The following is a 17,830-nucleotide window of genomic DNA, read 5'->3' as shown; positions in this document are numbered from 1 at the left end:
TTATTTAATAGAAAAATTAGAGAGATACTTTCTCAATTTTTCCCACTGAGCATGCCAACACTCAGGCAGAAGTCCTTCCCTGTGAATCAATACAATGGGGCTAAAAGTTGCATAACCAAGGGTTAAAAATTCTTGAATATTTCCTATCAAGGGTATCTTTGCTAAAAAGAGACTTAAAAATAGAGAAAAAGCACAGTCAGCCCAATAGAAGAAAACAAAACAGAGCATCAGAAGGAGGACACTCTGAGCAGCTCTCAGCTCAGGGGGAGTTCTGTAGAGAAGCTTGGAGTTCTGGAGGTAGAGGACATGCTGGTGGTGCTTGTGGAGAAGAAGTACCATGTAGCCACTGGCCGCTCCCATGGCTCCCTGAAACACAGCATCTCTCAGGACCATGAGAGGGAGAACAATCCACTTTATTTTCTGATTTTCAAGCATTAAGTAACAATAGTTGTCATCATTCTTAAACTGTGATTTATTCAGGCTTGTACTTGTGATGGAATGGATTAGGTTCATACCTATTAAAGCATTGAGTATCCAAAAGAATGGAAAGAATAGAAGGATGTGCCATGCAGACTTTGGTCTAAGCCTCCTCCACCCAGATGCTCTGGGACTGATGATGATGGCCTGGACCACAGTGAGGAGACCACTGGTGCAGATGGAGACCCCACGAGCCACCCTCTGCAGGTAAATGAGGATCTTACATCCTATGTCATCTAGGAAGTTTCTCAAACCAAAAGCTGCCATTGTCTTTGGCAATCCTTTTGCAAGAAGGATTATGATATTTGTAAAAGCCAAGTGGATGAGAATAAGGTGTACGGGTTTCTTCTCAGGGCCTCCCCACCAACTGAACATATAATTCACAGAAACAGAAATGTTTCCCAGAGTGCCAAACACAGTCATGAAGAGGAAAACTATTTGCTTAATAAATTTCAAAAGCATTTGTTCCTTCCTAGGAAGAAAATCTTGTATTCAGGATACAAAGAGTTTTTTCCATAAAGCATCAGCAATGCTAGACGTGTATCTGTAAAACATTTCACACAATAGCATTTTCTGGTGTACGAGAGTCAGTGATGGACACATTTGCTGATGTAGACTGGGGCCCTGAGCTCCTCCTCTTCCCTGTGGACCCTGAGTTATGTGTTTGCTCTGGCAGGGGAGCTTGGGAACTGGAATAAAACCCTAAAGTTTTAAAGGAGATATGTTTGAACTCTATACTAGCAAAATTGACTTGTTAAAAATGTGTATTTGTGTGTGTGTGTGTGTGTGTTTGTCTGTCTGCCTGTCCACATGCATGGATTGACATAGTTAACTCTCATCATAAATGAATTGAACTTCAAATTTCCCCAAACAAAATTCTTCTTTTTTCTCTTTGTTTTATTTTCCTCTTAGTTAGTGTAACAGTTTCTAGATTTGCATCTGGCTTCAAAGCCTTGTAACTTTAATTTTGACCTCCTAATGTTTTTAAAGTTTTATGTTGATCATTCTGTGATTTCACTCCATTTTAGTATTTACTATTTTTTTTTAAAAGTAGTTATCAATGTCAGGTTCAATTGTACAACCTTTTCAGATAGAGCCTTACATTTAAAGCAAATCATAAACATATAACCTGAAATTTTTTATGTAACTTCCAGGCTGCAGCTAGGGATGGTGTCTAGCAGAACCTTGTGTTGTTTTCCAGAATAGGGGGTAGCAGAGAGCTCTCATCGTAGTGGAACACTTCTGGCTATCTGTAACCCCAGTGAGTTATCTCAGGACACATAAGGGAACATAGAACTGCTCTGCACGAGGGGATGCTGATGAGGTAAACCTAAGAACAGGATTTATGATGGATTATATACTGCCATCAGTACAGGTTTTGAATCATGACTCCTCAATATGAACTGCACATTGCACAATACATGGGGGCGTACTGGTCTGATCAGGAGTTCCACTATCTAGGAGTTAATGGTGGCATTTGCTTCTTTTCTAGGATATGAGAAATCTGAATATTACAGTGACCACATGGGTTTGTGTGTTCTGAGTACTTGCAATGTCTCTGTTCACTCCCCTCCTCTTTGTTAAACTCACAGGATTGCTTTAATTGTCTATGTACCGATAATTGTATGGGTGACGTTCATCAACCTAGCCTTGTTCTGAGATTAGTGTCCAGGTGGCCTCATGACTCTAGAAATGTCAGTTATGGGTTTCAATGATTCCTCTAGCAAAGGGGTAAGTATTGCCTGTTTCAGTGAGTCCTAGAAAACACAATAGCATCTAAATATCTGTACAAATGAAATATCCTCCAGATAATAAATAGAAAGCACATCAGCATTCACTGTCATATTTAGAATTTAAAAAAAAAATAAATGCTTTTTCAGTGATTGGAAACTGTCAAGATCCCTATTTTCAGTCACTCAGTTACTAATAGAAGTTATTAGCAATTGTCTGTTCAAACCTTGCTTTGTGGGCATTACTAATTTTCTTGTCCTCTCTTCCATTTTCCAAGCTTTAAGTAATATTTGAGACCAGACTCTGATATTCTAATAATTGATTCATTTCTACTGAAGTCACTCTCAGTGGAGGAAGAGCTTTATCGTCTTCCACATTATTTGGGAAATCCTAAAGGAAATGAATTTAAAAGATGGGACAGATTTGTGTTTAGATTGATGGGTAATGCCAGGATGAGTCTAACCCCCAAGATCCTGTGGCAGGTTACATCCATGCATTCTGTTTTTCTCTCAAAGAAACAAGCAAGCAGGCAAAAAGACTAAACTAAAAAGATTTGCTGTTCTTTGCCGCCTAGCATGGGATAAGCTTAAGATGAGCTGTTTCAGGTTATACTCGTTCACAGCCTGGATCCTAAATAGTGCAGTTCTCAAGAAGGCAATGGTAACTATTACACTGAGTGTTATATTCTTCACCAGCCAGGAATACAATGACTGAATTTAAGACAAGTATTATAATAGTATGTGATAAAATCGAAGGCCTTTAAAAACAGATACAGACAGAAAACCATCAAACAGAGTCAGAAGGCTGTTGTAAAACTATGCCAATATTAGAAACATGAAAATGCATCAAAAGTGAAAAGTGCACTGCTTACAAATGCTAGTGATACTGTTGAAGTCACAGTGCTGGAAAACTTACACTTGAAAGAAGGATTTTATTTTTTTCATTTATCTAGTTATTTTTGAGAGAGAGTCTCCCTCTGCAAATCAGGCTAGCCCTGAACAATTCCCTTGCCTCAGTCTCTCTAGTGGTGACATTACAGCAATGTATCATGATTGTCTCCAGGGTTTGACAGGCTTCTGAAAATCTTATGTATCTTATTGATCCATTCAGAGAGATAACCTCAGGCAAAGGCTCAGTCAGAGCTCTGTCTTGATTCTCCAGCCTGAGGATGGATAGCGAGGCCTCAGCATTTCTGTTCCATCTCTGCATCTCCAGGAACTAGGCTCCTTTGATCTTTCTGATGCTAGGGACCAGCCTTCTTAGGGCCAGAAGGAAAGCAGAGGTTCTCGGGATCACATCCTGGCACCTGCTCCCTGGATTAGTCAGAGAGTCTTCTGCTTTAATGAAACTCTCCATGGCACAGCTGAGGGGATTGAAGTTCTTACCTCCATGTACTCACCTGGACCACTGTGGTGCAGACAGGATGTGGAGCAGCTCTGGGAAGGTGACACTTGTCAGGTCATATTTGTACTGTGAGGATTTGTGGGGCTCTTGGCTGACTTGGCCTGCAGACTTCAAGTGTCATGTTGTCTCAATGTCAGCAGGAAGAGCCCCAGTCCCTAAAGTACAGCTTACCTCTCTCTTCACAATTACTACATCTGTTTTTCTCAGAAGTTATTTCAAGCTTAATTAAGGTTTAGTTACGAGAAGAAGGCTATGAAGTGAGAAAATGATCAATTAACTAAGTTTCTGTGTACGAAGCTCCTTGCATCTCCTGCCTGTTTTCCATCTTCCCAACTATGGCCTGGCAGGGGACCAACTTCTGACACACTGATCAAGTCTCATTTTTCCCTTTCTAAATCCCTCCTTAAACAAGAATAGAATAAATGATTCTCAGCACCGGAGATCCTGCTTACTAAGTTCTAAACATGGACCAGAACAAGTTTAGAGCCCCTTGTTCTACCTGTGACTGTCAGTCATTAAGGTGTTTGCTGTAACTGATAGTTTCATGCCTGTCCATGAAATATATGAGACTTGAAATATTATTTGCCTCCCTAATGTCGGCCTGATTCTAAAAGCATTGTATGTGCAATATGATGAACTTCAAGGACACTTCTAAAATTTATGTGTGTCCAAGAGTGGTCCTTTTGTGTACTTTTTTATCGTAGTTCCTAGGAGTCTTTCCTAAATCAAATACAACCTGATGTAAATAAATGTGGGTGTAGGCCTGATATTAGAAGTGATGATGGCATCATTTTCTGTTTTGTTGTTGTTGTTTGGTTTCTTTGTTTGTTTTTTGAAACAAGGTTTCTTTGTTTGTGTAGCTTTGGAGCCTGTGTCCTGGAACTAGCTCTTATAGACCAGGCTGGCCTCAGACTCACAGAGATCCGCCTGCCTCTGCCTCCCGAATGTGATTGAAGGCATGTGCCACCACTGCCCAGCTTTTATCATTTTGTTTTTGAAGAGAAAGCTCCACTGGGTTCTTGGGAGATGAGTGTGAGGTCACTTGGTCTCTCTTTGTGCCCTGTGTAACGGTATCTCCAATATGTAAATAGTACCTTTTTGACTTTAAGTCAGATAAGGTGATGCTAGACAGGCAGTGGTGCCCAGATCTTCAGTGAGGTTCAGAGACATCCTTCCCCTGCATTTGTACTCAAAGTGGAACCAAATGTGCTTATAAATGCAGTCATTCTAGGCCACACACAGTCTGAAGGTGACTGTTTAACACATAAGGCAGAACTGAGACTAGGACGCAGTCAAGTCTCAGCATGCGTCTGCCTTATATTTGTTATATCAACAGCTGCCAACAACATGACCACCACCTGGAGGGAGAGGAGAAAGTTTGATCTCTGTGTCCATCCTCTTGCTGGGCTCATCTATCATTTGAGCTGTCACTCTCTTGGTGCATTTGGTTTCTCAGTCATTTTAGAGCCAGAGATTCACAGTGAGTCAAACGTAATGAACGACACACCTAAACTGTAACTTCTGCTGACTGAGACCCAGTATTCCATTACAAGATACCAGACCTGACTGGCCTTGGAGTTCTCTGAAGGAGGCTTGGACGGTTTGAAAGATGATCTTTGCTCTGTTCACAGTGAGTGTGTACAACTTTTTCTTCTGTATATGGCATGATCTTATTCTCTCTCTTTTTAATAGATCTATTCATTTATTTATTTTGTTTGTTTGTGAATGTATGTGTGCCATGTGCATGCAGTACCTGAAGAGACCAGAAGAGGGCATCGGGACCTGAAGTTACAAATGATTTTGAGTCACCTTGTGAGCGCTGGAAAGCAAGCCCAGGTCCAATGCAAGAGCTCCCACTACTCTTAACCACTGAACCGTCTCTCCAGCCGCTACCATTTGTCTTCTTGAAGTAAAACTACTAGAAAGACCTACAGAATACAGTGGCCAAAGTCATGAAATAAGTGGAACATTCAATGACAGCTAGACCTAGATAATAAAGGAGCTGCTAATACTCCCCTGAAAAGAGCTCACCTACTGAAAAGATTCTTTGTTCTCATTCCATCTTTAGGTTCTCTCAGATGTAATCTAGCATGTTTATTGGCTGGTTTTGTACGTCAACTTGAAACACGTTAGGGTCATCAGAAGAAGGATACTCAGTTGAGGATATTCTCCCATGAGATCCATCTGTAAGACATTTTCTCAGTGATCAACAGGGGAGGACCCAAACCATGGTGGGTGGTGCCATCCTTGCGCTGGTGGTCCTGGGTTCTAGAAGAAGGTGGGCTGAGCAAGTCGTGGGAACCAAGCCAGCAAGGAATATACTTCCATGGCCTCTGCTTCAGTTCCTGTCTCTGGGGTCCAGCCCTGGTGGAGTTCCTGCCCTGACTTCCTTCAATGATGAATAGCAATGCTGAAGGGTAAGCCTAGTAAACCCTTTCCTTCCCAACTTGCTTTTTGGTCATGGTGCTTTGTTGCAGCAATAGAAAGCCTAACTAAGACACATGTCACTGAAGGAACCCCAAATGTTTATTGTTTCTAAAATGCCAATGCCAGGGAAACATTGGTAGAAAAAGAACTGTGGAGTTTTCAAGAAAACACTGCCTCTGTTTCCACTGCTTCTTACTGTGTTGGATGGGATGCCGTCTCCATGTGATACTATGACAGCAAAGGCTTTGCTGGTTATGACAGATAACAGTGACACGGGGAAGATGGCAGATTAGAAACCCCCAGCTGGTGCTGGTATCTCCACAAGTCTGAAATAAAACATCAGGTGCTCTCACTGAGGAAGAACTGTGCTGTAGGAGAAAACACTGCTGTTATAGTCAAGAGTAGATGAGGAGAGGTCAGGTGGATTCGGAAATACTCAGCTTTAGGTCTGCAACAAGATAATAAGGACTCTAGCATCTGGTGCAAGACAAAATGGCCTGCAAAGAGAGAATCCTCTTCCTCCTGTGGGGCTTCAAGCAAGAGACAAGGCTCGGGGAGGCTCCAGGGTGTATATTATGTCACTGTACAAAGTGTAGTTTAATCCAGGACATCCTGATTCTCATGGCAGCCACAGGAGAATGGGTTCCCAGCATTTCTTGGCTCTCTGGTGCCCCTATGAGGACTCATCCTTGAAGAAGCCTTGCAATCACTTATTTTGACAGTCAAGAGCAGAAGCGCAGAACTGTATTTTGTATCTCCTCATCCCAGTAAATGCTGCTCGCTCTCCACTAGTCAAAAAATAAAAATCCCGTGTCTCTCTCTACAGTCAATCTCTCCATAATAGTAAAAAACAAAATTTTCCAGAATGTCAAGTGGGAGAGAATAAAGTCCATATTTTTTCTTAGCACCAGTGACAATACATGCATACCTTACAAACATGAGTATCTTTCCTAGGATCGATTCTAGGTTTATTACAAGAATGGAGGATTATTGTCTTGATGAAACCAAAACTTTGAAAACATCTCAAAGGGGAAAGAAAAAATATATGTACACAATGTATGATAAAAATGTTTTTAAAAAAAGAATTGAGATTAACCTTGTCCTTTTCCTTTATTGAAAATTAAGGTTTTTATTTTTTTATTTATATTGACCCTTGAAAATATGATGGGACAATTTAATACATCCAGGCTTCAATTTCACTTTCAAAAGCAAGAAAGAAGGCAATAAAGGACTTTCTTTAATTCACAGACCAAGGATCTTTATCCTGCATTGGGTATCAGGAGTGCCTTTGCTTTACAAGGATACAGGGGTGTTGGGACAGAATTTGAAGTGGAAAAGGGAGGTCCATCTGGTTTGGGAATACCATTTATTTAACGAATAAGAAGTAAACCCATCTCTGTGGCAGACTGTGACCTAGAATGTGTTCAGAGGAAGCAAAGACATCTTGTTCTGCTCAGGTGTATGGTTGGGATGTGCTCAGAAGAAAGACATCTTGTTCTGCTCAGGTGTATGGTTGCGATGTGCTCAGAAGAGAGAGTGTAACGTGCTGGATGTCATTTGTTGTGGCCTCCACACAACAGAGGACTTGGGAAAGAGAACTGACCTCTTTCTGGATCAGAAGCAGCTCTCTATTCTGACTTGTAGACTTAGTTTAGAAAGATAAAGAAGGGATCAGGAGCACGGGGACCTCTAGACATGGAAACTTTGTTCTTGTTCATTTTCTCATGTCGCTTGTTTCTATAATATAATGAAAGCCTAATTAATCCAGAGGTAACTTTTGAGGCAAACTAGTGTAGTAATTGAGGAGGGAGAGGGAAAGCTATACGTTAGGGACTGAGGTCTTGCAGAGGCTTCCTTTTCCCTGACACATGATGTGTTAGTGTCTTGAGGATACTTTATGGTGACAAACATTGGAGGCACAAATATAACCCGAGAAGGCTCACTTGCCAGAAGGACCCAGAGCCTGTCTGCCCCTCATCATCATGGTGAGTAGATTTCCCTGTTTCTTTTAATCGTGTATGCCGTGTTAAAGACGTTTGTTAAAGACACACAGCTGACTCTCTTTGATGAAGCCAAGGAGTAGAGGCAAGAGGCTGAGCCTGGTCACCTTCAGTCTTCTTCTGACCTTTAAAATAACTGGGGTCAGTTCCAGGAGCTGTGACATCAGTAAAACACAGGTACTTCATTCCCTGTGCTCAGGGTCTGTTGTCACGAGAGTTTTGGGATGAATCTTTGTCTAATGGGTCCTCCTTTCTTCCAATAACTAAAAATAAATAGAAAGTTTTCAGATTTCTATGGAAAATGCCCATTTTCTCCAACCTCAAAGTTCACTTGCCTTATAAGGATACCAGTAATGCAAATTTAATCCGTCCATTTAATTTTTGGTGAATTTCTAAATTTCTTGTGCCTGCAACGTTGTCTGTTGTGGTTTGACTGCTTACTGCCCAGACCTGGTGCTGTTTAATTTGAAGGTTTCTTTTGTGAATCCATCCTTAAAGTCTCTATCCTGACATGTGATGTTGTACAAAACTCGTAAGTCAGTATCTCCATAAGTTTCTAGACGGTGGTGAGGGCTATTAAGAACTAGAAAGATGAAAATATAAGACTGGCATGGTGACACACACCTTTAATCCCAGCTCTAGGCAGACAGAGGCAGGTGGACCTTGGTAAGGTCAAGGCCAGTCTAGGAGAGACCCAGGTATCTCACAACAACAAAAGTTTAAAGAAATAAAGTCATAAACTTGCTAGATTTGAGTTGCTAGAACCCAAGATAATCTCACCCTAATATAATGAGTCAAGGGGCAATAACCTTATATTTTAATTTGAGAAAGCTGGGTCTGACAGATTCACTTCCCAGTTCCTGCTGATTTGCAATCCAGATGGAACATTATCCATCTATCAGAATGCAAAGCCATCCTCTTTTTTGCTTTTGTTTCTGCTGCTGCTGTTGCTGCTGCTGCTATTGTTTTTCTTTTGCTGCTGTGTGGAACAATGGGTACAGTTATGACATTTTCATGCATAAGTCATTGTATTTTCCTGTATTTGTCCTTACCACCTTTTCTTCTCCTTTTCCCTCCCACTGGTCCTCCCTACACAATCAATTTAGAAAACTACTTTTCTGGAGTCAGAGTTGTGACTGTCATGCTATGAGGTCAAAGCAGAGACCCAAAGCCAATCATTAGACAGAGCTCTGGGAACCCCTCAGAAGATTGGGTTGGTGCCAGGGTCCAACTTTGGCTCAGGCTGAGGTCTTGAGATGTAGAAGGGGCATCGTTCATGCCAGGAAAACTAAGGACCACTAGGTGTCTTGCACTCAAGTGGCCTCAAATAGCACAAGTTGTCTTTATTCATACTTTTAAGAGTTTTCTCTACCAGGCTTACATGAACAGTTTTATTATTGGCTCCTATTTTTGACTTTTAAGAAACATGTTGTAATCATTATTAAAGCCGCAATTGTTCCCCTTTGTGTTACCTCAAATACACTTTCCCACCTCCTACATAACCTTATTCTAGACAGACAGTTCAGCATTTTGCTGCCTTAACTAAAATCTTAGCATTTTTGCAGGCTTAACTGAATATCCAGCCAGACATGACCTGTTCTCGCATCATTCATGTCTGTTGGCAGCTACTTGCAGTTATAAAGTTAAAAAGTAATAGACATGGATACAGTGCTTTAAGAACAATAGTCAAACACAAACAATTCTTTCTTGTCTGCAAGATATTTTTATGCAGTTCTCTTTACCACAAGAGGGTCCCATGTTTCATTGTCTCTGTAAAAGGCAGACTTTGATAAAGCCCCTTTCCCCCATCCCACTATCCCATACCTTCTTCCACCAATATAAGCTCCTACGTGTGGCAAAGATCGATCTATCCATCCCTCATTTTGCAATGCAGTTTTTCCTCTTGGAACATACCAGATTCTACTATTGAGTCTATGCTTGGTGTCCAGGGAATTCACTCTTAACAGTTGGCACTATTTGTATTCCTAAGGTCTTTTCCATATTCTGTGTATGCATGCCCTGCTCTCCTTTCCAGAACTGTGAGACATGGAAATGTTCCAAGTGTACCTGACTGTCTCTATTGTGTCAGGAAATCTCCCAGGATTGGGAGTTGTAGTTAGCAATTCCAGATAAGAGGTTTGAGAAGCATCAGTGCCCTGATGAATCTTAGGGGACAATGACCAGGAAAGAACAGAATTTCCAGGGGAATCACAGCTGTTGCCCATGTGACTGACCAAGTAAAACTAAGAACCGCCCAAAGAATGTAGAATGGGAGAGAAAAGAGCCTGCAAACTGCATGGATTTTGCAGATTCCTATGCTGTCCTGTTATTTACTGGTCCTTGCCAAGTGAGAACCCCTTTCCATGGATACTTCACCCCAGTAAACCCATTGGATAGGTAGCTGACCCGAGACAAGGCTGCACACTTGTCCATAGGGAGGAACGATTCTAAAAGTCAGAGGGATCAAAGACACCAGGAGAATAAGGACCACAGAATCCGCTAACCTGACCTCATAGTGGCTTCTAGAGACTGAAGCAGCAATCACAGAGCCTGTAGTGGGTCTCTCCTAGGTCCTCTGCATATGTGCTATGGTTGTTTAGCTTGCGGTTTTTGAGAGACTCCTAACAGTGAGAAAGGAGGCGTTTCTGACTCTTTTGTCTATCCTGGGACCCTTTTCTTCCTACTGGATTGCCTCATTCAGCCTTGATATGAGCATTTGTGCCTTGTCTTATTGCATCTTGTTATGCAGTGTTCAGTTGACACTTTTGGGAGGCCTGTTCTTTTCTGAGGGGAAATGGAAGAGCAGTGGATATGGGGGAGAGGGGAAGTTGTAGTCAGGATATGTATGAGAGAAGAATAAGTAAAAAGAAAAAAAGGAGTAAAAACCCCTACTTTCCTAAAAGACTTTCCGGGAGTCTGTAATATTATGGTGACTTCTTCCTCCGACATATCCATTTCAGTCAGAAAAGAGAGGCGTCACTCATTACCTACGATCATTGAAGTCCGTGGGAAGGAACAGAGGGCTGGAAAGAAGCAGGCAGTCCAGACAGATGGACAGACAGAAGAACTCTGAATAGAGCTGAGAAGTCCATCAGGACACTGAGATGTGTTGAGGGTCCACACTTTTAGCATATTCTCATCTCTGATGAAATACTTGGTTTTTATCCCAGGCTTGCTCATCTACACTCCTGTGATTGCTATAAAAGCCGCAGCGTGTTCCATTACGTGCTAAGGATCTACAGCAGTGTTCTGCTCCCTACAGTGCAATAATCCAGGTACAAATCACCCCGCTTGTCGGGGGGTTGAAAGGCAATACCTGATATTCCTGGAAGAGTGGGGGCCGCCTGTTATTGCCCTGGGCACAGCCTAGAGCACACAGTTCACGTTGTCAGAGATCTTCAGGACAGAGATCTACCACGATCTTTAATATTTAATACAAAGGAAAGGCAGGAGGCTTGCAGAATTGCATTTCAAGAACATAAACTTGGACAAATCCAAAGATTGAAATGAACGTCCTGATCTCTTTTGCCGCGTAGAAAGTGCCCGTCATGTGACATGCATTGCTAGACAGGGAGACTGAAGCTCTGAGAAGAGTCAGAGCCCGTCCCAGCCCGAGCTGAAAACAGCCGCACCAATCGCACACAGCCTTGCCGCTCTCGCGTTACCTGTGCTGGGAAAGGCAGGGATCCAACAGCCACAAAGCCACCTGGAAACACAGCTGCTCCTAAATGTCACATGACAGCGGCAAAGCGCCACCCTGGCCCTCCATGAGAACAGTCAGTTCATACTAGGGGTTTGCAAACCAATTATTTTTAAAATACTTATTTTTTAAAATCTCTGTGTGTGCTTTTCCTGCCAGTAATTTAATTGTCTGGCTTTCATGACTTGTGCCTGCAGAAACCAAAAGAGGGCGCCAGATCCTTTATTTATTAATTGTTTTAAACAAAGTTTTATCAGGTCCCAATCTTAAACATATCTTTGTTTTATAGCACAATGCCTAATTAATCTTCTAATCCATATGATAAACTTCAACATATCTAGAACAGCTCCAGACTCTGTTAGAAATCAAACTGTGGTTGAATTTGGGAGGTGGCCAATGTGTTAAAACGATAGGACTTCACAGATGTTTGTATATGCCACATGGCAGACGGGTGAGCATGATTTACGGAACTGGACTACAGAAATGTGATAGAATGAAAGATAAAATGCTTGGAGACATTCTGGTTGGGGCCTTTGGTGTTACTTCAGCCATGCTGAGACAGAACATAGGGGAGACATCAATCTGAACAAGTAGATTAGATTTTAGAATATTAATTAATATATAGCTTGGAAATTTAGATTTTTGAAAACAAGTCTTCAAGTAAGTTCTGTGTCATTAGATGAACAATAATATATATCATTCCCTTTCCTCCAGAAAAGTAAGCAGATTTAAAGGAATTTTTTGCTGATGCTTATCGTGAGTCACTGATTTCTTCACAAAGGCGTTTGCTGGGTCAAGCATTTCTGCATCAGATCTAAGGATGGTTTTGGATCCTGTCAAGGGCACAGCCTTCCTCTGTGTCACTGGGCTTGGCACTATGGGAAATGTCTTAGTTTTCATGAGTTACATGCACATGTTCCAAAGCACTGAGAAGAAACCTATTCACCTCGTTCTTGCTCACTTGGCGCTCACAAATATCATAATGCTTCTTTCAAAGGGAATGCTGAAGACAATAGAAGCCTTTAATTTTAGAAATTTCTTAGATGACACCAGTTGTAAAGTTGTGATTTACCTGGCAAGAGTGTCCCGGGGCCTCTCCATCTGCACCAGCAGTCTCCTCACTGTGGTCCAGGCTGTCACCATCAGTCCCAGAGCCTCCAGGTGGCAGAGGCTCAACCTAAAGTCTCCACAGCACATTCTTTCTTTGCTGCTCCTCTTTTGGATCCTCAATTCCTTGATCAGCATGAACTTACCGTATTACATTAAAAATATCAAGAGTGTGAACATAACTCAGAGTAAAAGGGGCAGCAACTATTGCTATTTTCTGCCAGAAAGCAGGATAACAAGATGGATTTTTTTCACCCTTATGGTCCTGAGAGATGCTGTGTTTCAGGGAGCCATGGGAGGGGCCAGTGGCTACATGGTACTTCTTCTCCACATGCACCACCAGCATGTCCTCTACCTTCAGAACTCCAAGCTTCTCTACAGAACTCCCCCTGAGCTGAGAGCTGCTCAGAGTGTCCTCCTTCTGATGCTATGTTTTCTTTTCTTCTATTTAACAGATTTTTTTATTTCTTTATATTTTACTTTCTTCATAGAGAGTTTTTCCAAAATTCTATATGTTCCAGAGTTTCTCACCCTTGGTTATGCAGTTATCAGCCCCTTCATACTGACCCACAGAGATGAACATTTGACTAAATGTTGTCATACTCCGTAAGAGAGATCAGGTATTGATAAATGTCCATTTATCTTTTTAGCATACAAAATAGAAAACATACTACACAGCAGAAAAAAATAATGACATCTTTACTTTTGCAGGAAAATGGACGGAGCTAGAAAACATCATTTTTAGTTACATAAACCAGACACAGAAAGACAATTATCACATGTACTCACTCATAAATGGTTTCTAAAGATAAAGAAAACCAGCCTACAAATCACAATCCCAGAGAATTTAGACAACCATGAGAACACTAAGAGAGACACACATAGATCTAATCTACATGGAAAGTAGAATAAAAACAAGATCTCCTGAGTAAATTGGGAGCACGGGGACCTTGTGGGAGGGTTGAAGGGGAGGGGAAAGGCAAGGGAGAGTGGAGAAAGATGTAGAGCTCAATAAAAACCAATAAAAATAATAGTTTTGCTTTGGTACAAATCATACCAAATCTACTAAGAGTATTTCAACATATAAAGACAGATTCTTGCTCACCAAATAGTGACCATGCTTAGCTAATAATGAGGCTAAAGAAAGTTCAAAGCCACAAGTGTCTCTTTCTCCATTTGGCCTTCCTTCATGAAATAGGTGATATTCTCTTGTGTCTATAAAGGATCATTTATGATCACCACTTCTGGTAACAGAAAGAATCATGGAAGCACACCATCAATACATGATACAGGCAGAGTGTAAATAAATCCCACTGAATTATAGAATTAACCTGTTAATGATGTCAATGAAAATAAATGCATTACATTTAGTTTTGAAAAACAACTTCACAGGTCAGCCTTGGTCCTCACAGTGCTGGCTTGCTGAAGACATCTGCAGGTCAGTCTGGGCAGGTGTAGTTTCCATCTAGATTGCCGATCAGTTCTGTCCCTCCAGACACTCTCCCATGAAAACACACAGAGACTTAACATTAATTATAAATACCCAGCCAATAGCTCAGGCTTAGTTTTAGCTAGCTCTAATGCCTTAAATTAATCCATTTCTATGAATCTATGTGCTGCCCGAGGCTAGTTTACCTCATCTATGTATTTCCCATACTGCTCTCTCTGCATCTCACAGTGTTTCATCTGACTCTGCCCATCTTGTCCCCAGTATTTTCTCTGCCCCAAAAATCCTGCCTAGCAATTGGCCAATCAGTTTTTTTAGTAAGAAAAGGTAAGAATTAGATTCACGATGTAATTCTGTTTGCATTTGATAAATTCAGAAAAAATATTTCATTATCCATCCTGTCTTGGTAAGTCCGACGTTTTGTACCCAATTCACTTTCCTTCCTAACTTATATTACAAACCCAAAACTATTCTTTTATGTCTCTCAACCTTGCACATTTTACACTGTTTCTGTGAGTTTCTTTTTTAAATTTGATCACAAAGAAAGTCATAATTATAACTATCTAGTCTTCAGCTCCATCAGACACCCAAGAAGGAAATAAACAGGAAGTACAGAGGAGCAACTTCCAAAACTAAGAAATAACTGACTGCCTGGACAGACACCTAAAGTTCTTCTGTATGTTAGGGCATCCATTTTCAGTCTACAGGCCTAGAATATCCGACAGACTTTTCTGTGGAGCAGTAATTTTGAAAGCGTGTACTGCAGTTGCTTTCTTTTGTGTCCTACTTGTCAGGTTTGGACAGCATACTGTCAGCAGTGATGCAAGGGCAGTTTCTTGTCCAGTGCCTAACTTTTGTCACAAACAAAGCAAACTCCATAAGGAGTTTCTTCGGTGCTCATCATCTTCTCTGAAGTGGGTTGGTGCTGCCAGGAGCAGACATGTCTCATTATCATAAAAAGCCTTATGTTATTAAAACATCTTAAATGTCATGTTTTGTAGATCTATAAAGTGTTTAAAGATGACCTGTCAATCTAAAATATATCTGTTTGGCCTTGAAAGCATACCTAAAATGACTATAAGTTTCATTGTAATAGATGACTAACTATCAGCCTGCATTCTTTGTAATCCTTAATAGTTTATAAGACTAATAAGACCCGCCCGGTGGTGGTGGTGGCGCACGCCTTTAATCCCAGCACTCGGGAGGCAGAAGCAAGTGGATATCTGTGAGTTCAAGGCCAGCCTGGTCTACAAGAGCTAGTTCCAGGACAGGCTCTAAAGATACAGAGAAAAACCCTGTCTCGGAAAAAAAACAAACTAATTTTTTAGAGACTAAATTTGAAGGACTATAAATTTGTATTACCTTATTAATGTTGAATACCTTAAACAAAACCAGTAACGTGTACATTATGTTCTAAGAAAAATAATCTTAAATTTGTATCAATATAAAAAATTGATACTAATGTAAAATATGTAATAGTTGCTTTTTCAATTAAAATAGATTCAATAATCTACCTTTTATCTCATCATTTTTAAATTATATCCCTACTTTTTTCTTCAGAAAGAGATCCTTGAATCTCTTTTGTTTCTTTTTTTTTACCATGGTCAATAACAATGTGTAAGCAAGCCCCTCTCCCAAATGATAACAAACATTCATAATCTATCTCTTGGGATTGTGGGTATTTTTTTTCTCTAGACTGCTTTCTATTGTCTAGGGGCACTGTCATCTTTACGGGAATGTTGGAAAAAATAAGAATAAGAGTTAAGTCTTAGTTGGAGTAGTCTGTGAATCTGAACCATCTCAATCAGCAGCCTTGAAGCTGTTCTGGATACAGAACTCTGAGGAAATTGCAACAGAGGTGTTCTGAGGGCTGAATCACCTGGGCCATTCATTTGTATTGGTGTCTGTTCCCCATGTTCTGAAAATACATAAACTTTTGAAGTAACATACATATCTGCATTCATACAAGTATAAACTTTGTGTTGTGCACAATTCAGCCAAAGAAGTGTTTTTTTCCATTTTATGTTTGAGCAGGTAAAATATCCATCACATGTCTTGTAGCTTTTCTAGGTTTCTTTCTTTATGTCTGTAGCCGGGATTCTCAAGGGGTCTTTCTCAATCAAACTTGAACTTTTTCAACCCTGCACAAATCCATAACTTTTTGTTTTCTGTGGAAACAGAAGTATAATCTCTTCCTCAAAACAACACATCTTTTTGACTTCCATTTTAAAGTCAAGAAATTTTTAAATATATAGGTTATTTTAATCTAGCAACCTCCATAATCCAGTATCTCATGGCAGCTATTGCTCATTCATCAGCAATCACAAATTTTAAAGACAACACAATAACATTCAGGATCCACACTCCCTGTATGTTTTCCATCTTTAAGTGGTTTCTTTATGGGTGTTATATATTGTATACATGTGTATGTATGTATGTATGTATATATATTCTCCTTTAGTAAGGACTTTACTTTTTTATTTTTAAACTACTTACTTTTTTTCTATGACTGTCTATACTCTTTCTCTTTTCTCTCTCAAGACTATGTACATTTTAAACACCATGTAACCTGTTTAGAGATTCTTTTGTCTGGATCTGTCTTTATTGTGCTTACTTTGCATGAGCAAAACCTTAAACCTACCATGTCACTGCCACTTAGCTCACGGAAAGTAGGTGAGGCTCATGCAGGTGGCTCCAGCCCACAGGCAGTGCCTGGGAGATGCCTCTTTGTGCTGTAGGAATAAGAAACTCTCTTTGGTTTGGTCTTTATTGTAGAGTGAACGGCAGGCTGCATCCTGCCACCCGGCTCCTGCATGGCTAGCTTTATACATGAAATAACAACACACAAATTGTATTCATTTAAACACTGCTTGGCCCATTAGTTTCAGCCTCTTACTGGCTAACTCTCACACCTTGACTAACCCATATTTAGTAATCTGTGTAGCACCACAAGGTGGTGGCTTACCAGGAGAGATCTTAACCTGAGTCCATCTTGGAGAGGAGAGGCATGGTGACTGCCTGAGGCATCTGCCTGACTCTTCTTTCTTTCTCCCACAATTCTGTCTACTCCGCCCACCTAATTTTCTGTCCTATCACAGGGCCAAGGCAGTTTTTTTATTAAACAATAAAAGTAACACATAGACAGATGACCCTCCTCCATCATTTTATATGTTTGGAACATTTTATTTAAGCTTTTTTAGGTTTTATGTGGATATACATGGCCCCGGATGTTGTCCGACATTTGTAGGTAAAGTTTTTCATCTGGACCACCAATCAGCTCTGTCTCTCCAAATTTGCTCTCCAAATAACCACACAAAGACTTACTATTTATACTAATTATATATAATTATATATTATAAATTATATAGAGATATATGTTTCTATATATCTATAAATAATATATTCATATATAAATTATATTAATTATAACAGTTTGGGCCATAGATCAGGCTTGTTTTATCTACCTCTTATAACTTAAATTAACCCATTTCTATTCATTTATGGGCTGCCTCAAGGCTCACTCACCTCATCTAAGTA

The 17,830-nt window shown here is 40.5% G+C and overlaps 2 protein-coding genes across 2 annotated transcripts; one reads left to right on the top strand and one right to left on the bottom strand.

Moving 5' to 3' along the window:
* On the bottom strand, positions 1-1,080 carry LOC119816521 (vomeronasal type-1 receptor 4-like). Its single transcript, XM_038333264.1, is given in 1 exon segment — positions 1-1,080. A coding segment is annotated over 1 exon segment (1,080 nt).
* An 11,479-nt stretch (positions 1,081-12,559) lies between these two features.
* Positions 12,560-13,456, top strand: LOC119817096 (putative vomeronasal receptor-like protein 4). The gene has a single exon (XM_038334291.1). It carries the CDS (start codon positions 12,560-12,562, stop codon positions 13,454-13,456), a length of 897 nt encoding a protein of 298 aa, XP_038190219.1.
* The last annotated feature ends 4,374 nt before the right edge of the window (positions 13,457-17,830 follow it).

This window comes from Arvicola amphibius, chromosome 6, assembly GCF_903992535.2.
Source record: "Arvicola amphibius chromosome 6, mArvAmp1.2, whole genome shotgun sequence".
NCBI classification, from domain to species: Eukaryota; Metazoa; Chordata; class Mammalia; order Rodentia; family Cricetidae; genus Arvicola; species Arvicola amphibius.
The sequence above is the reverse complement of the archived record's forward strand: the minus strand, read 5'-3'. Positions and strand labels throughout refer to the sequence as shown.